The following is a 23,237-nucleotide window of genomic DNA, read 5'->3' as shown; positions in this document are numbered from 1 at the left end:
GAAAATTCCCTCTCAAGCGGAAAGTTCCTCAAAGAAAAGTTTCTCCCGTGTAACATACCTCCATCCCCCGCTTGACAATTTCATCCTCGCTGAAAATCCCCCAGGGAAGTAGTACTAGTAGTAGTAACAGTAGTAGCAGTAGTAGTAGTAGTAGTAGTAAAATGCTAATATTGCCTCTTGGTTAGTTCAACATCCCCCACAACAAGCCTTATAAGTTTCAAGTTAATGCTCCAACCGTTCCTAACATATTGCTGATACGCCCTTTTTACATATTGCATGCTTATATTGTGTTTTGATTTAGTTCGACTTCCCCCTTCCTATTACCTAAAAATTTCACGTTCATACCCTCAGCCGTAGTGGTAGTAGCAGCAACATTAATATCAGTAGTGCTAGTAGCAGTAGTAGCAACGTAAATAATGCCTTTTGGTCAGTTTTTTCTTGATACTCTAAGGCGTTACCAAGATATTTCTGGTACATCCTTTTGACAACCTGTTTGCACATAGTTTTTAATTTAATTCAAATTCCCCCCTCAATATTCCCTGAAATTTTCACCTTAGTTACCCTTGTCCTGGAAGTTGTAGCTCTAGTAGTAGTAGTAGTAGTAGTAGTGATAGTAGTAGTAGCAAGAATAGTAGCATTCACATATTGCTATTTCATCAGTTGATTATAACCCTCGTCATTCCCCGAAAGTTCCAATTTAATACCCTAATCCATTCCTGAGATACATCCTTTTGACAATCTTCATGCACAGATTGTGTTTTATATTAGTTCAACTTTTCCCTAAATATTCCCTGAAATTTTAACCTTCTTACCCTTAGCCTTAGAATTAGTTGGAGTCATAATTGGTCAATTAGGAGTGGTAGTAGTAGTGATATAAGTAGTTTTAGTAGCAGTGGTAATATGTATATATTGCCTTTTGGTCTGTCGAACATCCCCCTCAGCATGCCTTTGAGGTTTCACTTTAATACTCTAAGCCATTCCTAAGATATTGATGATGCGTCCTTTTGACCCTCTTTGCACACAGTGTGTTTTAATATGGTTCAACTTCCCCCTTAACATTTTCCTAAAGATTTTCCCCTTAGTAGTAGTCACAATAGAAGTAGCGGTTGTGGTAGTAGTAGTAGTAGTAGTAGCGTGCACATATTGTCGTTTCGTCAATTCATCATCCCCCTTGTCATTCCCTGAAAGTTCCAGTTTAATACCCTAAGCAATTAATGCTATACGTCGCTTTGACAAACTTCATGCACAGAGCGTGTTCTGATTTAGTTGAACTTTTTCCTCAATATTCCGTGACATTTTAGCCGTCTTACCCTTATTCTTAGTAGTAGTTGGAGTCATAATAGTTCTAGTAGGAGTAGTAGTAGTAGTTGTTGTATTACTTATTGTAGTAACAGTAATAGCAGTGGTAGTATGCACATAGTGCCTTTTGGCCAGTTGAACATCCTCCTCATCATGCCCTGGAAGTTTCACGCTAATACGCTAAATCTAAGGTTTGGCTCATATTCCCTTTTGACATTCAGTATGCACATACTTTGTTTTGATTTAGTTCAACTTTTCCCAATAAATTTACTGAAAATTTCACCTTAATATCCTCAGCCTTTTTAGTCGCCATATAAATAGTATAAAAAAATCTTGACAAAAAAGAGAAAGAGAATTTAATTTTTTCTTAGAAAGAAAAAAAAAAAACATTTGATGATTTAAAGAAACCTTCTAATGCCGATTGTACGCAAAACTCAAAAAGATTTTTTCTCTTTCGCCTTTTCTGCCAATGCTTTATTTGATGATTTTACTTTTTTTTTTCCTATTAAATTTTCTGGGCTCTAGACGACACTACAGTAACAAACAAATTATTAATCGAAAAGTAATGATTTTCAGCATCAAAAAAGCTATTGCGCAAAAAATATTTGGGTGAATATTTTTCTTAAATGATAGTACCACGTACCTTCCTTATTGAAAATAAAAAAATTCACTTCTGTTGAACTTTAGTTTTGACTTGGTAATTTTTTTTTTAGCTAAGTATATAATGTTAAATGGTATGAAATATTGGTATGAAATACAAAATATTGCCAAATTCTATTCAGGAACTTATAAGGGAGGGGTGGGGGGCTTTAAGTCGACCTATTTACTCGAAAAGCCTAGATTTTTACGAATTATTTGTATTTATATTTTTTTCACATTTGTAATATATCAAAGCATATATATATATATATATATATATATATATATATATATATATATATATATATATATATATATATATATATATATATATATATATATATATATATATATATATATATATATATATATATATATATATATATATATATACTGAATAAATATACTGAATATATTACTGAAGATGAATAAATCTAGAAAACAAAACGACAGATACTCATTTAACAGTCTGAATTATTTTCAGGTGCGATACTTGGTTTGCAGTGAAGACAGATACAGGGCGGCACTTGCTTTACAGATAACGAATCTCTGGACTCGGGCTATGTTTGCTCATAAGCTGGGAATGAATGACTTACCACAGGTAATTTTGAGCACAAGAGAATCAAAGACAATTCTTTGGTGCAAGCGAGAATAGGAAAGAGCTAAAAAGGGCTCAGTCTCTTCTATGAAAGCTGTATATCAATTCAAAAATTATATAAACGTGCAAGCATTTTCCTGTTAGGGGGATAATCCCCTTAGTAGTAAGGCCAATGGAGATGTAAATAAAGCCCCTAATTACTTTATTCCAAGTTCGTATTTCCTGCACAATTAAGCCGTCATTGGGTAACCAGTTCAATCAATGAAACAAAATTAGTTGCCACTTCTCTACCTTGTGAACAATAAAAACTGATGAGGTGTTTAAACAGGATAAGTTATGGGATTTTAGCCGTACACACAAGGTAGAAGCAATTTAGTCAGACAAACCTAATTTTTCAGATTCTCTAAAAAAATTAATAGACGTTGTCGAAACCTTATTACCATATGCTGAATAGCCTAGTGCAGAATTTCTCAAATTTACCCGTTTTAGCCCGTTCTAATTCTTGCTTTACCTTAGCTTACGCTTCAGTTGGTTATAGAGACTCGGTCAATTGCGCCTTCCCACTATTGCTGTTTTTCTCCCGATGCACCCATCGGTATGCATCGATTTTTTACTTTAACGTTACAACCATACAATATAGTGGTTTTTTACGTATTGACTGTTTTTTTTTAACACATTCCTGATGTTTATCTAGTCTTCTAAAATGGACTTAATCCGTTTTAAGTTTTGTCTGTTTTGTTGCAGTGCTCTTCTTCCCTTTTTCTTTTGCTCTTATTGAGAACTATGAGTAGAAAGGGGGGTGCTACTCCGAACCCTCACCCCTGCTGCCATCTACAATTTAGTTTAATGCTGACAGGACATAATTTATTCAATGAGTATTTATCAAGTCTAATCGGGTTAAAGGGCAATCGATTTGCTGTCGTTTTTTCAGGTTTAATCACAATTGGGGTTATTTACATCCTCGATGGGGGAATTAGTGATTTACGAATGGGGGAATTATGAAACAAACGTGGATGAATTAATGTTTGTTTAATTTCACATGAAAACTTTTCTTTAATAATAGCTCGGGGGCATAACTGGTCAACGAAGGGGGAATTAAGAAACATTCAGGCTTCTTTAATCTTAGGTCTGAGGGATAAACGTTCTTTAGGTAAGAGAGAAAAATTAATATTCTATTTTTAAATAGGGCTTCATTGATCTATAGTGTCAGGAATTATAAATGACATCACTTGTTATCTTGGAATTATGTGGGAGTCTAAAGAGATAGAAATTCTATTTTTAAATACGGCTTCACTGAGCTTTAAGTCGGAGAGATAAATTGTTATTCTAACGAAACCTTAATAGTTTAGCTAGGAAAATTTATGAGATGAAGAGATTAACGTAGGAAAGGGTTTCCTAGAAATTTGAAATGTGAAAGCACAGAGATGCCAAACAAAAGGAACACGCTTAAATTACGTTTAGGGATTATTTGGGCGAAACCGTTTTAGAGAGGTTATGGAATTATTTCGGCGAAACAGTTAGAGACATTTTAAAAGAAGATTTTAGAAATGGTTTTAGAAGAGAATTTGAGGGTAAAACTCTATGGTCGTTATAATACACAAGTTCCATTTGAACAGTGTTGTGAGGTCCCCTACCCCAACCCCAAAGGGCCCCGATTCCCCTACCCCGATCCAAAGGGTTCCAATCCCCATACCCCCATCCAGAAGGAACCCCCCCGTCCACAAAGGTTCCCAGGGCTCCACACCGGCCCCCCAGACCCCCAAAGGCCCTCCCCGGGCCCCCAAAGGCACATCGAGATCCCAAAGGACCACCAGGGTCCCAAAGGCCTTCACCCGGTCCCCAAATGTCCCCCAGGCTCCCAACTGGCCCCCCAGGACCCCCAAAGGCCCTCCACCGGTCCCCAAAGGTCCCCCAGGCTCCTAAAGGGCCCCGGACCCCCAAAGGCCCACCCCCCGAACCCCAAAGGTCCACCGGGCGCCCAAAGGACCAATCGGTCCACAAGGGCGGGCCCCTCCCCCATTGGCCCCAATGGTACCCCTCCCACTCCCTCCCTCTCCTCCCCCTCCTCACTGTCCCCTCCCCCTCCCCCTCCTCCCCATCCCCCTCCCCCTCCCCTCCCCCCTCCTCCCCTCCCCATTTTTTTTAATATTTTTTTGTGCATTGAGACACAGAAGGACCCCTCCCCCCGCCCCCCCCCCTAAAGGGCCCCCGGCGCCGGGCCACCGGACCCCCAAAGGCCCTCCCCGGGTCCTCAAAGGTCCCTTGGGCTCCCAAAGGGCCAACCGGCCCCCAAGGGTCCCCCAAACACCCTCCCCGGGCCCCCCAAAGAGTCCCTTGTCCATTTTTTTAATACTTTTTTATGGCTTTATTATATCTTTTCTGAACAAGTTCCAATCATAATGTCATTCCTAAACCCATTTTCCAACCTCAAAGAGTCCCCTCCCCAATTCGTAAATACTTTCTTGAATTTTTTAACATGGTATTTTTTTAACTTTTTACGTATCCTAAAATGATATTAAATATGCTTACGGCTCTACCACTCGCACTCTGTGCTTGTTCATGGACACGACGTGGCTTTCCCACTGGTACTCTATGGTAGGTTATCGACACTACCTAGTTTATTGCATGCATTAAATCAGTATTTTTTACGCAGTGGAAGGATAAACACACAATTCATATCTGTAAAAAAGTGAGGATGAATTATTCGAGGAAAGTATGTGCACATGAATAAATTATCGTCGTGTTGAATGCAGACAAGGAGAAATACCTGAACTATGAAACGAGTGCAAGCGGTAACACTATTGGAAATGTATGCAAGCGTTGTCATGACAGTGAGAAGTTAGATTTCTTTGGAGTACCCAAGAATTTCAATCTTGTAAACGGTGGATATGCAAGAGTAACATTACCAGAGAAATTAGTGTTCAAAGAGAATGCAAACTTAAAAATAATTGTCGATGATCGGGGACAACTCTTTGCTAGAGTTTCTGGTAACACATTACCTGTTGATAAATCCTATCGTCATCTTTCCGGTATTAGCATTTTAAAGAGAACAAGAAGGAGAAGACAAGCATACTCCTGCAATAATGTCATTAATCATATCTTGTCAATATGCCAAAACTGGCATATATGTAAAAATAATGTGACAGTAGACAGTGAAATCACAGGCAGAATAAAAAGGACATTAGCAGACAATATCATCAATGAATATAAAGATGAATTGACGGAAAGTGAAGCGCAAGTGTACTAATAATGTGTAATAATGTATTTAACTTATTTTTATATTAATATTCTACATGTCATTATTTCATTAAAAATATTTTATGAATTATTTTGTTAAGTGTTAATTATTTTAGTGTGTTCTAGAAAGTCAAACGTTCATAATATATATTAAAAATCTCAGAGATGAAAGAAAAATAATTTTTAGATATAAAGATACTAATAGAAGTCTCATTTTTTAATATTATATATATAAATTCAATGTATATTATTTATTTTATAAATTAATATTAAATAATTTAATTAAAAAGTATAATTAAAACAAGTATTAAACTTAATTTTTATTTTAACCAATACTTAAAAAATTTGAGTATAACTTATAAATATTTATATAGAATATATTAAAAGTTCTCCTATGATTATTTTCCGTTGAGATAAAAGTTTCACTTTAATTATAAATTATCTTCAATTAACTTCCTACCTTTCTCAAAGAGGCAAAGTTATAGTTATGTTCCAAACGATGTCAAGGAAGACAAAAAGTTAAACTTATATTCGGAAATTTATCAATGAAAATTAAATGAGCAATTGATCATGTCTATTGTCAAAAAATAAATATAAAAATTTTCCACATAATGACAGATTTTTATCAAACATATTATAAAATTTAAAATAATTTTAAAAATTTTTAATATAAGTTAAAAATTTTAAATTTATATTATTATTTTTATACCTTAAAATTATATGATCTATTTATAATTTATATTTTCACCATATAAAATAAAAAGATTACACGCCAGTTTAAAGTACTCCAAGAAATAAAAAATTTTAAGTTAACTTCTAAATTATTCAGTCGAAGATAGGAAAAGTTATCCTAAGATTGTGAGTATTGTCCATGAAGATAAAAGTTTCACTTTAATTCTAAATTATCTTCAATTCAGTTCCGACCTTTCTCAAAGAGTCAAACTTAAAGTTCTGTTCTAAATCTTTGCCCGTGAGAAGAAAAGTTCTACTTCGATTCTGAATTTTCTCATTGAAAATGAAATAAGTTATTGATCATGTATATTTTTACACAATAAATATAAAAATTTTCAATTTCAGTTCAGATCTTTCTCAAACAGATGAAAAAATTTAAAATACTGTTACAAATTTTTCATATAAGTTAAAAAAGTTCAATTTCTCTTCAGAATTGTATAAATTAAAATGAAATAAGTTACTGATCGATTCTAATTTCACCAGATAAAATAAAAAGCTTCAACGTCAGTTTTAAGTTCACCAAGACATAAGAAATTTTAAGTTCACTTCTAAATTTTTCCGTAGAAGATAGGAAAAGTTATCCTAAGATTGTAATTATTTTCCATGAAGATGAAAAAGTTTCACTTTAATTCCAATTTTCTTAAATCCTGAAATGACATGGAATATGCATACAGCTCTGCAAATCATACATTGTGCTTTTTCATGGACTCGACGTGGCTTTCCCACTGGTACTCTATGGCAGTTTATCGACACTACCTAGTTTATTGTTTGCATTAAATCAGTATTTTTTACGCAGTGGAAGGATAAACACACATTTCATATCTGTAAAAAAGTGAGGATGAATTATTCGACGAACGTATGTGCACATGATAAAATCATTGTCGTATTGAATGCTGACAAGGAGAAATACCTGAGCTATGAAACGAGTGCAAGCGGTAACACTATTGGAAATGTATGCATGCGTTGTCATGACAGCGAGAAGTTAGATTTCTTTGGACTATCGAAATCATTCAAAATTGCTCAAGGTGGGTATGCGAGAGTGAGAGCACCAGAGATGATAGTGCTCAAGGAGAATGCCAACTTAAAAATAATTGTCGATGATCGGGGACAACTCTTTGCTTACAGTTCTGGTAGCACGATACCTATTGATAGATACTATTCCCATCATTCTGGTATTACTATTCAAATGAAAGCAAAGAAGAAAAGAAAGGCATACTGCTTCACTAGTGTAATAAATCATATCATGTCTACCTGCCAGAACTGCCATCTATGTAAAAATAATGTGAGAATAGAAAATGAAATCACAGGCAGAATAAAAAGGACATTAGCAGACAATATCACCAATGAATATAAAGATGAATTGACGGAAAGTGAAGCGCAAGTGTACTAATAATGTGTAATATTGTATTTAACATATTTTTATATTAATATTCTACATCTCATTATTTCATTAAAAATATTTTATGCATTATTTTGTTAAGTGTTCATTATTTTAGGGCATGCTAGAAAGTCAAACGTTCAGAATATCTATTAAAAAGGTCAGAGATGAAAGAAAAAAGAATTTTTAGAGATAAAGATACTACTAGCAGGCTCAATGTTTCATAGAAGATAGAAAAGTTCAAGATCTCTTCTGAATTTTACCAAAGAACACATTTTACTTCTAATTTCACCAGAGAAAATAAAAAGCTTCCACTTCAGTTTTAAGTTCACCAAGACTTAAAAAATTTAAAGTTCACTTCTAAATTTTTCTGTAGAAGATAGGAAAAGTTATGCTATGAAATGCAAGAGTTGGAATATTTCAGTAGTGTTTTGTTGTGCTTTACCATATCATAGTTACATTGTCTTAATTTTTCAAATTTCATTTTGAATTTCTGTCGTGAAATGCAAGAGTTGGAACATTTCAGTAGTGACTTGCTCTGTTTTACCTTCTCACAGTTACATTCTCTTGATTTTTCGAAGTTCATTTTGAATTTCTGTCATGGAATGCAAGAGTTGGAAAATTGGGGTCTTTGTCCACCAGCTCAGTATTGAGGTCTCAGTCCACCAGCCTGAACGGTGGAAATTCACTAGCTCAGAATTGGGGTCTTAGTCCACCAGCCTGAATGGTGGAAATTCACTAGCTCAAAATTGGGGTCTCAGTCGACCAGCCTGAATGGTGGAAATTCACTAGCTCAGAATTAGGGTCTTACTCCACCAGCCTGAATGGTGGAAATTCACTAGCTCAAAATTGGGGTCTTAGTCCACCAGCCTGAATGGTTGAAATTCACATTAGACGAGGTTACGTGCGCACACACACACAGGGAGAGACGACAAACACACAGAGACAACACATACAAAGAGACGACACACACAGAATAAAACTGAATTACAATATGAATATGATCAGGAAGTGCTTACAAGTCAGGTTGGACGAGTGATTATGGCGCTAGACTCAAGATCTGGTCCCCATACGGGGTCGTGGGTTCGAACCCCACACCTGAAATTTTTTTCTTATGTAATTTTTTTCTTTCATCATGTCTTGTGATTTCACTAAATAACTTCTGTAAAAGGATTTATGCAGAACCTAAATTGCTAGGGTCTTTAATAGATTAAATAAAAAAAAACTAGAAAAGTGCAAAATGTTCAAATTCTATTCCGAATTTTCTTAAAGAAGAGAAAAAATTTAGCTCAATTCTGAACTTTACCAATGAAACTGAATTACAATATGAATATGATCAAGAATTGTTTACAAGTCAGGTTGGCCGAGTGGTTAAGGCGCTAGACTTAGGATCTGGTCCCCATATGGGGTCGTGGGTTCGAGTCCCACACCTGACAATTTTTTCTTATTCTAAATCTTTGGAAACGGCCTCTATTTCTGACCGTTTAAGTTTTGATGTTAGTGTTGTCACTCAAAAGCTATGACCTTGAGAAAAGAGCTTGAGAAAATTGCCTGATTATCGAAAAATGGGGAAACATCCTCCAAAAGTCGACAGGAATGCACCCCTCCAGCGCTTTGTCGAATATGTTGAATAAAATATGCAAAGTCGACATAGCTTTATTTCATTTTTTTAAGGTTAATTTAGACGAGGTTCTGAATTTTCTTAAAGAAGAGAAAAAAAATAGCTGAATTCTGAACTTTACCAATGAAACTGAATTACAATATGAATATGATCAAGAATTGTTTACAAGTCAGGTTGGCCGAGTGGTTAAGGCGCTAGACTTAAGATCTGGTCCTCATATGGGGTCGTGGGTTCGAGTCCCACACCTGACAATTTTTTTCTTATTCTAAATCTATAGAAACAGCCTCTATTTCTGTCCGTTTAAGTTTTGATGTTAGTGTTGTCAGCCAAAAGCTATGACCTTGAGAAAAAAGCTTGAGAACATCGCCATGACTATCGAAAAATGAGGAAACATCCTCCAAAAGTCGACAGGAATGCCTCCCTCCAGCGCTTTGTCGGATATGTTGAATAAAATATGCAAAGTCAACATAGCTTTATTTCATTTTTTAAGGTTAATTTAGACGAGGTTACGTGAATGAAAATGAAAAAGCTCACACTTCAGTTCTTAATTTCTCAAAGACATAAAACATTCAAATTTATCTTCTAATTTTTCCAAGAAAATAAAAAGGTTCTACTTCAGTTCTGTTTTTTCTCAAAGAGATGAAAAATTTAAAGTTCTATTCTAATTTTAAATTAAATTTTAGCTCCTTTGTCTTATGGATTTACCCCTCAAATTTTTAAATTAGAAAATGAGGTACTCGTTCTATTATTAAAGACATTCGTTCAAACTCGTTCATCTAACCTCCAAAACAATAGGTTAGGTTAGGTATAAATAAATATTAATAAATAAATAGAAACATTTCTACATGTTTAAGTTGGGTTAGGTTAACTTATCATGAGCGCTCATGATAAGTTAACCTAACCTTTTCCGGCGAGTATGGTTAGGTTAGGTTAGGCTAGATTAGTTAGGTTAGGTTAAGTTAGGTTAGGTTAGCCCACGTACGCTTCACTTAGGTTAGCTTAGATTAGGTGAGAGACAGGCAAAAAGTTAGGTGTATGATTAGGTTAGGTTAGGTTAGGTCAGGTTAGGCTAGGTTGGCCTACGTACGCGCGCGTACGTAGGCTAACCTAGCCTAACCTAACTTAACCTAACCTAAATTAATCTAACCTAACCTAATAATACACATAACTTTTGGCCTGTCTCACACCTAACCTAAGCTAACCTAAGTGAAGCGTATGTGGGCTAACCTAACCTAACTTAACCTAACCTAACTTAATCTAGCCTAACCTAACCTAACCATACTCGCCGGAAAAGGTTAGGTTAACTTATCATGGGCGCTCATGATAAGTTAACCTAACCCAACTTAAACATGTAGAAATGTTTCTATTTATTTATTAATATTTATTTATACCTAACCTAACCTATCGTTTTGGAGGTTAGATGAACGAGTTTGAACGATCGTCTTTAATAATAGAACGAGTCCCTCATTTTCTAATTTAAAAATTTGAGGGGTAAATCCATAAGACAAAGGAGCTAAAATTTAATTTAAAAATTAGAATAGAACTTTAAATTTTTCATCTCTTTGAGAAAAAACAGAACTGAAGTAGAACCTTTTTATTTTCTTGGAAAAATTAGAAGATAAATTTGAATGTTTTATGTCTTTGAGAAATTAAGAACTGAAGTGTGAGCTTTTTCATTTTCATTCACGTAACCTCGTCTAAATTAACCTTAAAAAATGAAATAAAGCTATGTCGACTTTGCATATTTTATTCAACATATCCGACAAAGCGCTGGAGAGTGCATTCCTGTCGACTTTTGGAGGATGTTTCCCCATTTTTCGATAATCATGGCGATTTTCTCAAGCTCTTTTCTCAAGGTCATAGCTTTTGACTGACAACACTAACATCAAAACTTAAACGGTCAGAAATAGAGGCTGTTTCTATAGATTTAGAATAAGAAAAAATTGTCAGGTGTGGGACTCGAACCCACGACCCCATATGAGGACCAGATCTTAAGTCTAGCGCCTTAACCACTCGGCCAACCTGACTTGTAAACAATTCTTGATCATATTCATATTGTAATTCAGTTTCATTGGTAAAGTTCAGAATTGAGCTAACTTTTTCTCTTTAAGAAAATTCAGAACCTCGTCTAAATTAACCTTAAAAAAATGAAATAAAGCTATGTCGACTTTGCATATTTTATTAAACATATCCGACAAAGCGCTAGAGGGGTGCATTCCTGTCGACTTTTGGAGGATGTTTCCCCATTTTTCGATAATCAGGCGATTTTCTCAAGTATTTTTCTCAAGGTCATAGCTTTTGGCTGACAACACTAACATCAAAACTTAAACGGACAGAAATATACGCTGTTTCTATAGAATTAGAATAAAAAAAATAATTTCAAGTTTGGGGCTCTACCCCAAGACCCTGTATGGGGACCAGATCTTAAGTCTAGCGCCTTAACCACTCGGCCAACCCGACTTGTAAACAATTCTTGATCATATTCATATTGTACTTCAGTTTAATTGGTAAAGTTCAGAATTGAGCTAACTTTTTTCTCTTCTTTAAGAAAATTCAGAAGAGAATTTGAACATTTTGCACTTTTCTAGTTTCTTTTATTTAATCTATTAAAGGCACTAACAATTTAGGTTCTGCATAAATCCTTTTACAGAAGTTTTTTAGTGAAATCACAAGACATAATGAAAGAAAAAAAGTACATAAGCAAAAAAATTGTCAGGTGTGGGGTTCGAACCGACGACCCCGTATGGGGACCGGATCTTGAGTCTAGCGCCTTAACTACTCAGCCAACCTGACCTGTAAACAATTCCTGATCATATTCATATTGTAATTAAGTTTCTTTCTGTGTGTGTCGTCTCTTTGTGTGTGTTGTCCCTGTGTGTTAGTCGTCTCTCTCCGTGTGTGTGTGCGCACGTAACCTCGTCTAATGTGAATTTCAACCATTCAGGCTGGTGGACTAAGACCCCAATTTTGAGCTAGTAAATTTCAATAATTCAGGCTGGTGGACTAAGACCCCAATTCTGAGTGAGTGAATTTACACCATTCAGGCTGGTCGACTCAGACCCCACTTTTGAGCTAGTGAATTTAAACCATTCAGGCTGGTGGACTAAGACCCCACTTCTGAGCTAGTGGATTTCCACCGTTCAGGCTGGTGGACTGGGACCTCAATACTGAGCTGGTGGACTAAGACCCCAATTTTCCAACTCTTGCATTTCATGACAGCAATTCAAAATGAACTTCGAAAAATCAAGATAATGTAACTGTGAGAAGGTAAAGCACAACAAGTCACTACTGAAATATTCCAACTCTTGCATTTCACGACAGAAATTCAAAATGAAATTTGAAAAATTAAGACAATGTAACTGTGATATGGCAAAGCACAACAAAACACTACTGAAATATTCCAACTCCTGCATTTCATAGCATAACTTTTCCTATCTTTTACAGAAAAATTTAGAAGTGAACTTTAAATTTTTTAAGTCTTGGTGAACTTAAAACTGAAGTGGAAGCTTTTTATTTTCTCTGGTGAAATTAGAAGTGAAATTGTGTTCTTTGGTAAAATTCAGAAGAGATCTTGAACTTTTCTATCTTCTATGAAAAATTGAGCCTTCTAGTAGTATCTTTATCTCTAAAAATTCTTTTTCTTTCATCTCTGACCTTTTCAATAGATATTCTGAACGTTTGACATTCTAGCTTGCCCTAAAATAATGTACATTTAACAAAATAATGCATAAAATATTTTTAATGAAATAATGACATGTAGAATATTAATATAAAAATATGTTAAATACATTATTACACATTATTAGTACACTTGCGCTTCACTTTCCGTCAATTCATCCTTATATTCATTGATGATATTGTCTGCTAATGTCCTTTTTATTCTGCCTGTGATTTCACTGTCTATTCTCACATTATTTTTACATAGATGGCAGTTCTGGCAGGTAGACATGATATGATTTATTACACTAGTGCAGCAGTAGGCCTTTCTTTTCTTCTTTGCATTCATTTGAATAGTAATACCAGAATGATGGGAATAGGATCTATCAATAGGTATCGTGCTTCCAGAACTGTAAGCAAAGAGTTGTCCCCGATCATCGACAATTATTTTTAAGCTGGCATTCTCCTTTAGCACTATCATCTCTGGTGCACTCACTCTCGCATATCCACCTTGAGCAATTTTGAATGATTTCGATATTCCAAAGAAATCTAACTTCTCGCTGTTATGACAACGCATGCATACATTTCCAATGGTGTTACCGCTTGCACTCGTTTCATAGTTCAGGTATTTCTCCTTGTCAGCATTCAATACGACAATGATTTTATCATGTGCACATACGTTCGTCGAATAATTCATCCTCACTTTTTTACAGATATGAAATGTGTGTTTATCCTTCCACTACGTAAAAAATACTGATTTAATGCATGCAATAAACTAGGTAGTGTCGATAACCTGCCATAGAGTACCAGTGGGAAAGCCGCGTCGTGTCCATGAACAAGCATAGAGTACGATTGGCAGAGCCATAAGTATATTTCATGTCATTTCAGGATTTAAGAAATTTAGAATTTAAGTGAATCTTTTCATCTTCAAGGAAAATAATTACAATATTAGGATAACTTTTCCTATCTTCTACGGAAAAATTTAGAAGTGAACGTAAAATTTCTTATGTCTTGGTGAACTTAAAACTGATGTGGAAGCTTTTTATTTTCTCTGGTGAAATTAGAATTGATCAGTAACTTATTTCATTTTCATTGATAAAATTCTGAAGAGAACTTGAACATTTTTAACTTCTATGAAAAATTTGGAACAGTATTTTAAATTTTTTCATCTGTTTGAGAAAGATCTGAACTGACATTGAGAATTTTTATATTTATTTTGTGAAAATATAAATTATCAATAACTTATTTCATTTTCAATGATAAAATTCAGAATCGAAGGAGAACTTTTCTTCTCCCGGGCCTATATTTAGAACATAACTTTAAGTTTGAATCTTTGAGAAAGGTCGGAACTGAATTGAAGATAATTTAGAATTAAAGTGAAACTTTTTATCTCCATGGAAAATAATCACAATCTTAGGATAACTTTTCCTATCTTCTACGGAAAAATTTAGAAGTGAACTTAAAATTTTTTATGTCTTGGTGTACTTAAAACTGGCGTGGAAGCTTTTTATTTTATCTGGGGAAAATAGAAATGATCAATAACTCATTTCATTTTCATTGATAAAATTCAGAAGAGAACTTGAACTTTTTTAACTTCTATGAAAAATTTGGAACAGTATTTTAAATTTTTTCATCTGTTTGATAAAAATCTGAACTGAAGTGGAAAATTTTTATATTTATTTTGGGAAAATAGAAATGATCATTAGCTCATTTCATTTTCATTGAGAAATTTCCGAATCAAAGTTGAACTTTTCGTCTTTCGGGAAAATATTCGGAACATAACTTTAAATTTGACTCTTTGAGAATGGTCGGAACTAAATTGAAGATAATTTAGAATTAAAGTGAAACTTTTTATCTCCACGGAAAATAATCATAATCAGAGCATAACTTTTCCTATCTTCTACAGAAAAATTTAGAAGTGAACTTTAAATTTTTTACGTCTTGGTGAACTTAAAACTGAAGTGGAAGCTTTTTATTTTCTCTGGTGAAATTAGAATTGATAAGTAACTTATTTCATTTTCATTGATAAAATTCAGAAGAGAACTTGAACTTTTCTATCTTCTATGAAAAATTGAGACTGCTAGTAGTATCTTTATCTCTAAAAATTCTTTTTCTTTCATCTCTGACCTTTTTAATAGATATTCTGAGCGTTTGACGTTCTAGCATACCCTAAAATAATGAACACTTAACAAAATAATGCATAAAATATTTTTAATGAAATAATGACATGAAGAATATTAATATAAAAACACGTTAAATACATTATTACACATTATTAGTACACTTGCGCTTCACTTTCCGTCAATTTATCTTTATATTCATTGATGATATTGTCTGCTAATGTCCTTTTTATTCTGCATGTGATTTCACTGTCTACTGTCACATTATTTTTACATAGATGGCAGTTTTGGCATATTGACAAGATATGATTAATGACATTATTGCAGGAGTATGCTTGTCTTCTCCTTCTTGTTCTCTTTAAAATGCTAATACCGGAAAGATGATGATAGGATTTATCAACAGGTAATGTGTTACCAGAAACCCTAGCAAAGAGTTGTCCCCGATCATCGACAATTATTTTTAAGTTTGCATTCTCTTTGAACACTAATTTCTCTGGTAATGTTACTCCTGCATATCCACCGTTTACACGATTGAAATTCTTGGGTACTCCAAAGAAATCTAACTTCTCACTGTCATGACAACGCATGCATACATTTCCAATAGTGTTACCGCTTGCACTCGTTTCATAGTTCAGGTATTTCTCCTTGTCTGCATTCAACACGACGATAATTTTTTCATGTGCACATACGTTCGTCGAATAATTCATCCTCACTTTTTTATAGATATGAATTGTGTTTTTATCCTTCCACTGCGTAAAAAATACTGATTTAATGCATGCAATAAACTAGGTAGTGTCGATAACCTGCCATAGAGTACCAGTGGGAAAGCCACGTCGTGTCCATGAACAAGCACAGAGTGCGATTGGTAGAGCCGTAAGCATATTTCATGTCATTTTAGGATACGTAAAAAGTTAAAAAAAAAACATGTTAAAAAATTCAAGAAAGTATTTACGAATTGGGAGGGGACTCTTTGAGGTCGGAAAATGGGTTTAGGAATGACATTATGAATGGAATTTGTTCAGAAAAAGATATAATAAAGCAATAACAAAGTATTAAAAAATGGAGCGGGGCCTCTTTGGGGGGCCCGGGGAGGGTGTTTGGGGGACCCGTGGGGGCCGGTTGGCCCTGTGGGAGCCCGGGGGACCTTTGAGGACCAGGGGAGGGCCTGTGGGGGTCCGGTGGCCCGGGCACCGGGGGCCCTTTGAGGGGGGGGCCGGGGGAGGGGGTCCTTCTGTGTCTCAATGCACAAAAAATATTAAAAAAAAATGGGGAGGGGAGGAGGGGAGGGGGAGGGGATGGGGAGGTGACGGTGAGGAGGGGGAGGAGAGGGAGGGGAGGGGTACCATTGGGGCCAATGGGGGAGGGGCCCGCCCTTGAGGACCGATTGGTCCTTTGGGAGCCCGGTGGACCTTTGGGGATCGGGGGGAGGGCCTTTGGGGGTCCGGGGCCCTTTGGGAGCCTCGGGGACCATTGGGGACCGGTGGAGGGCCTTTGGGGGTCCTGGGGCTGCCAGTTGGGAGCCTGGGGGACCTATGGAGACCGGGTGAAGGCCTTTGGGACCCCGGTGGTCTTTTGGGAGCTCGATGTGCCTTTGGGGGCCCGGGGAGGGCCTTTGAGGGTCTGGGTGGCCGGGTGGGAGCCCTGGGAACCTTTGGGGACCGGGGAGTTCCTTCTGGATTGGGGTTTGGGGATTGGAACCCTTTGGATTGGGGTAGGGGGATCGGGGCCCTTTGGGGTTGGGGTCGGGGACCTCACAACACTGTTCAAATGGAACTTGTGTATTATAACGACCATAGAGTTTTACCCTCAAATTCTCTTCTAAAACCATTTCTAAAATCTTCTTTTAAAATGTCTCTAACTGTTTCGCCGAAATAATTCCATAACCTCTCTAAAACGGTTTCGCCCAAATAATCCCTAAACGTAATTTCAGCGTGTTCCTTTTGTTGGGCATCTCTGTGCTTTCACATTTCAAATTTCTAGGAAACCGTTTCCTACGTTAATCTCTTCATCTCATAAATTTTCCTAGCTAAACTATTAAGGTTTCGTTAGAATAACAATTTATCTCTCCGACTTAAAGCTCCGTGAAGCCGTATTTAAAAATAGAATTTCTATCTCTTTAGACTCCCACATAATTCCAAGATAACAAGTGATGTCATTTATAATTCCTGACACTATAGATCAATGAAGCCCTATTTAAAAATAGAATATTAATTTTTCTCTCTGACCTAAAGAACGTTTATCCCTCAGACCTAAGATTAAAGAAGCCATAATGTTTCTTAATTCCCCCTTCGTGAATCAGTAATTTCCCCTAGCGATTATGTAAATCAAGTTCTCAAGTTAGGCTAACCAAACAACAATGAATTCATGTTTGTTTCTTAATTTCTCCTTCGTGAACCAATAATTCCCCCATCGATTATGTAAATCACCCCTCATGTCATTACACGTGGCCAAACAACAGCAAATCGATTGACCTTTACCCCGATTAGACTCGATCGATAATCCTTGAATAAATTATGTCCCGTCAGCATTAAACTAAATTGTAGATGGCAGCAGGGGTGAGGGTTCGGAGTAGCACCCCCCTTTCTGCTACTATGTGCTATCTGATTCTTAAATGCTGAATTACCTTTGTATATATCCTCTAGATTTAAAGATAAGATCGTCGCTGTTATGCCTAAAGGTGGCATGTGACACTTTCAAACTTCTGATATAGTAGCTAAAACTATTTTCTTAGCTCCATTCAAAGGGGAATCATTACGGTATCACACCTTTTTGCTCATGATGGCTAATTAGTCTTCTAAAATATCCTTAATCTTTTGATTAGGTCTGGATTAATTCTAAGAGCAATCACTTAGTCATTTCTAATTTTCGTCCAATGTCAGATTGAAAAGAAATTTTTTACAGTTTTCTGACAATTCTTACAAAGTTTTTTGTCAAGCTTTCAACGAGGTTGAAGAACGAACTCTAAAGGTAAGCTCAGAGGCTCTACGACTGTTTCTTTAAAGGGATTGCTGTTGACTTTCATTTTCACTTCATAATTCATCATTATCACTGTTTGTCATTCTAAGATGGAAGAGGGTTGCGAACTTAATTGGGAGAACCACCCAGTTAGAGTACACATTGATCGAATAGGCCCTATATCCCAAACATAGCTAAAACATCTAATGACCATTCTTTTTTTAAACCTTGAACTTTCTTCAAATTTTGAACTGCACATCTTCCTTAATTTTCAAGAAAGGTCTCAATATAGGGGCTGCAATAGGAGACTGTGCGCGGTAGACCAACAGGATCGAAAAATTTTATGCATTTCTTATTCGGAAAAATACGAAGCCAATGACCAATCTCTATATCCAACGTTCATTGATTTATATCAATATATTTCACAGTGCTTTTTATTTCAGCATTTAAGGATTTTTGATGCTACTAATTACAAGTCTGGAGCTAATATTGTAGAACAGTCCTAGCTCATGCCCTGAGGAGCATATATTAAAAAAAAAGTTGTTCTGCAACAAAGTTTGTACTGAAATCAATCACTTTCCTAGCTTATTGATTTCTAATCTAAGGCTAATGTTCGAATGTAAAAGTCCAGGTTCAAAATATGCCAACCCATCCACTTATGTCATAAATCATTGTATTGTTTAATTGCTACCGAATTCGTTATTTAAGGATAAATCTTACAAAGGGTAGAGAGCTGCTTTCTGGAAAACAAATTTTGCTAATATTTGAGAAGAAAGTACTTAACTAGGTGAATAAGATTTTCAGAGATTTTTTTGGGGGGTTGATGTTTGAGCTGATCTCTTAAAATCCCATTAACATAACTTAGCTAGTTTCACTGAAACATTGAAGAAAGTTTATCCAGAAAAGAATCGTTTACCCTAAGCTACTATTTTATTATATTTTAAATATTTTAGCGGTCGGAGGAAATAGGAGGATTTCGGAAGAATCATGGGCCCATTTTATGCCTCTAACTATATCGATTGAAAAAAACATTGCATAAATTCACCTCGAGTGAGGTAGAACGTGCATGCCTTTCTGTGGAAAAATTTGGTGAGGATAGGGGAAGGGGTGCCGGGGCTACTTGCCTACTTTGTGCCTTCAATTTTACGGACTCTAAATCCTTGCATTATTCTGGTTCAAACAAGGTGTCACATGCCTAACTTTCTTATAAAAAATAACGAGTTGGGCGGGTATTTCAGAGAGGCTCTGGGGCTATGTAATTCCAATTGAAAAAAGCTGCAACACGTCTGCCTTTCTGTTTAAACGTTGGCTGTAGGAGGGGCCGTGGGTTCGCTTTATGCATCGGGTAAACAGATTGAAATTTCTTGCTTGACTCAACTTAAAACAATATAGAACGTGCCTTCCTTTCTGCTAAATAGTTTGAAACGGGTGGGGCATGGGAAGGTAAGAAGGGCAACTGGCTAACTTCGACTCTTTAGTTGTATAGATTAAATATCTTTGAGGGATTCTAGTTCAAAGAAGATTTAATATAACTAGTTTATGCAAAGAAACTGGTTGTGGATGATGTATAGGGGTAGTTGACTGTTGGAGGAACCATGGGCCAACTTTTTGTATCCAATGACTTAGCTCGTTTTCATACCTAATCCGAACTTGGCTCTTTTTGCGCAAATTCATAACCGACTACATTTCATTTAATATCTTTAGTAATAGAGAAATATTAAGGCTTAGGTGGTATTTACATTATTCCTCTACCACAGTCCCAAAAACACAAAATGAAATAACAAATTCAACCAAAATCACAAACAGTAATAGCTGAGAAAAGTAGATGGCAGCACATTTGCACCTGCGGGCTCCTTTTTAGATATGTATTTTTTTTCATTTATTGTTCTTTGAAAATTTTCGGGGTTGTACTGATGAATTCTTGCAAATCTGAAGTACTTTTGGATTTGAGGTTAACGCTAATCAGAAACTGGTTCTCGTTTGCTTTTTTGCTTAAACCGAGCTTTCCGCCCGAAAGCAGAAACATGGCCCGAAGAAATGAAAGCTAGGTTGAATAACTTCCAGTAGTCTTCTCTGACGTAGAATAAATAATAACACTTCGGCTCACACAATGTATGCCCTAGCTCAAGGACTTGTTAAAACTGTCCTTTTTGGCCAAAGACAACAATCATAGGCAGCTTTTCAAAATGTATTATCAAATTCTGTGTCCAGGTAGGAATCCAAATTTTCTGTAAAAACCACTAATGCTGGACTCTTACTTCTCACAATAAGTTAAATTTTTTGGCATATGAAAAAAGAATGCAGGACAAAACTAAAAGGCTCCTCCAGCAATGCAGTTAATAGTTACTTCAAACGGACACGTAAGTGTATTGTTGCTTCTCTCAAATCTTTTCTTTGGATGTCATTTCTTCTTGACTGATAAAAGAATATTTATTCAATAGTATTGTTTTTACTGCAACATTGAAAAATAAATGCAATTCAAACTTCGAGAATTTTTTTTTTCTAAATCAGTATGTAATAATCTACTTTTAATTGTTTAATGTGCACCATGGTTTGTGTGTTTTTTGTTCTAGATCCATTCCTTTCATAGACATGAAAATCATTTGGTTAAAAGAAACTTTTAATTCAGAATTATTCAATGAGTTTTAAGTAAAGTAGAAATGACACTCAAGCCTTTTGTGGGTTTAGAGAGGTGGCAAAAAGTGCTCTAAATTAAACATAGGTGATTATTAATTTGTTTTATAGTTTTTAAAGATTTTGTAATTTAATCATTTTAAGTGTATTGAAAAATAGATAGGCAATAAAAAAACACCCAATTTGATCAATGTATTCAGTTATCAGTGAAGCACAAATGACTCATTAGGTGCTTGGTGATTTGAGGAACTTAGTGTGGCTATTTCTGGTAGTTCTGAATTTGGCTTCGTTGCTTATAGAATTCCCTGCTCGTTTTCATTTTCACGTCTTTTATTTTTGATAATTTTAGCTGGCTTTAGGTTTGAGATCTTTTATGAGCTTTTCTACTCGTCTTAATTTTTAAGTTCGCCCTATAATTTTTAGGAGTAAATTCTGATTTTCTTGTTTGATTTATTTTAAAAAAAATTGCTTTTATATCAACATATAAAATAAAAGAAATCTTAATGAAAAAATAGTAAAATTCACTAATGAAATGAACAAAGATTAAAAGCAAAAAAAGAAAAAATCGTTCGAACCTTTAAGGGATTTATTGATAATTCTGTGCGGTCATATATTCTATGACTATGCTAATTACATATAAAGCTTGTTACAAAATATGATTTTAGAATCATATAGCTTTTCAACCGTGGATTTGTCCCCCCCCCCCCGAAATTTTTGACCGAGTTGAAAATTAGTCTAAAAAATACCTGTAAGGACGAAAATACCTGTAAAGACGGGAAATAATTGGGTACCCCCCCCTCCGAACAAAAATCCTGGATACGCTCTTGAGGTACCGCATCCTCTTAACTTGTATGGTAATACGACAACAGTAACTTTTATCCCCCAACCTTGAAGAACTAGGCTTAGGATTGTCATCATCGCCGTCATTGAAACTAAAGATTTTAATTTCTATCGTTTTGTATGAAAATAGCGTAACTAAGGACATGACTGCCTATTTAAAGCTAAATTTATTCCTTTTTTATGACAAACTTCTTTATGTATAATCTACTTTGTCTAGCATTACAAACTCAAATATGAACAGTCTGTCTTGTGTGTATGTGTGCGTGTGTGTTTTTTTTATGAATGTCCAAATTGCTTCTGAAAGACGTGTACGGTGTAAAATGTGCAGCATTGTCTATTTAATAAGCAGACTGCAGCGAGTATTTTCGTTAGGGGTCAAAAAGGTTGGGTGAAGATACAATTGGGTTAACTACACAGTCATATTTATGTAATATCAGGTGATAACTTACCGGAAAGGTTTGCTTTTATTTGATTTATAGATGTCAGGAGTAGAGGGAAAGTTCAAACTTCTAGAACTCCTCTTCCTTCCACTGTGGGTTTGAACTTGGTATTTCGAACAGTATTAGATATTGTTTTTAGGATTGTAAGAGTTTAATGAATCACGTTCAGGTATGTCCTTTTAGTCGTGTAAAAACTCATAAACAGCAATTATTTTATCTCTTTTAGTCTGTGGCTTTCTTCAGTTCAGTAGATGTTGATAAAGTCTTACGTAAAGAAGTAAATATGGACTGTCAAACTCCTTCGAATCCTCTAGGACTGGCCAAAGGTTACCAAATTCCCTACGGTCAATCTTTAGATATTTATAAAACGGTTGAGCTTACTGGAGGGACAATCTGTAAGTCAAAAACGGACCGATAGTGAACGACCTGTTTCACCTTTTTATAATTTTGAAGATAATTTTCGTTAATAAATTGATCATCTTAGCATTGTATTTTATTATTTTTATGCCTAGCAATGTACAAGTACTTTTTCAAATGAAAAAATTGATAATTATTACCCAATGAAGAAAATAACATATTTAAAAGTGCAAAACCTACTATAGAGGGGAGGGGTTCTGGCTCATACCCGCTTAGACTTCTTCGGGGAAAGAGGGTCTCGAGTTTTTTTATTACGATATCTATCAAAACAGGTTATCAGATCTTGATCATTCTATAGGGGAAGTAAGATTAAGTGTCCTAGATGGGACTCATATTTGACCAGAAGCAAATCTATCCTTTGCGGTACGTGGAGGTCCCTAAATTTATCCCATTGGGATATACAAAGAGGTCAGATTTACAGAGGTCACTAAATTAAAATTAGGGGGGACAGTCTCAGCTATTTATTTTCGAGATCTGAATCAGATCTGACCATTCAGAAGGAGGGAAAGGAAAGGTCTCTGAAGTGCTGTCTTGGCGTCAGCCAAGGAAAGGAATTAAATGACCTACACCAAAGTTCAAAAGTAAGAGTAAGTGTCCTAGTTATGCTTTCTGGGGTACCATGCCCATTTCAGTCTGTGTTGGACGACAGGAATTCTCGTCATCAGAACAT

General features: G+C 35.6%; 1 protein-coding gene and 1 non-coding gene across 4 annotated transcripts in view; both read left to right on the top strand.

The window, feature by feature from the left end:
- PolG1 (DNA polymerase gamma, catalytic subunit tam) overlaps positions 1-22,634 on the top strand; it is a 186,784-nt gene extending 164,150 nt beyond the window's left edge. For all 3 annotated transcript variants that reach the window (XM_089100663.1, XM_089100664.1, XM_089100662.1), the window contains exons 10-11: positions 2,423-2,539; positions 22,377-22,634. In XM_089100663.1, the coding sequence (XP_088956789.1) occupies positions 2,423-2,539; positions 22,377-22,568 (309 nt within the window). In that variant the 3' untranslated portion in view covers positions 22,569-22,634. The remainder of the gene's footprint in view (positions 1-2,422; positions 2,540-22,376) is intronic.
- TRNAL-UAG (transfer RNA leucine (anticodon UAG)) lies at positions 9,237-9,319 on the top strand. Its single transcript has one exon. It is a non-coding gene; the product is annotated as a tRNA-Leu (tRNA).
- Positions 22,635-23,237: the final 603 nt, after the last annotated feature.

Source organism: Artemia sp. Qi Xiang Cuo, chromosome 14 (assembly GCF_049724085.1).
Source record: "Artemia sp. Qi Xiang Cuo chromosome 14, ASM4972408v1, whole genome shotgun sequence".
Taxonomy (NCBI): domain Eukaryota; kingdom Metazoa; phylum Arthropoda; class Branchiopoda; order Anostraca; family Artemiidae; genus Artemia; species Artemia sp. Qi Xiang Cuo.
This window is presented reverse-complemented; position numbering and strand designations above follow the sequence as displayed.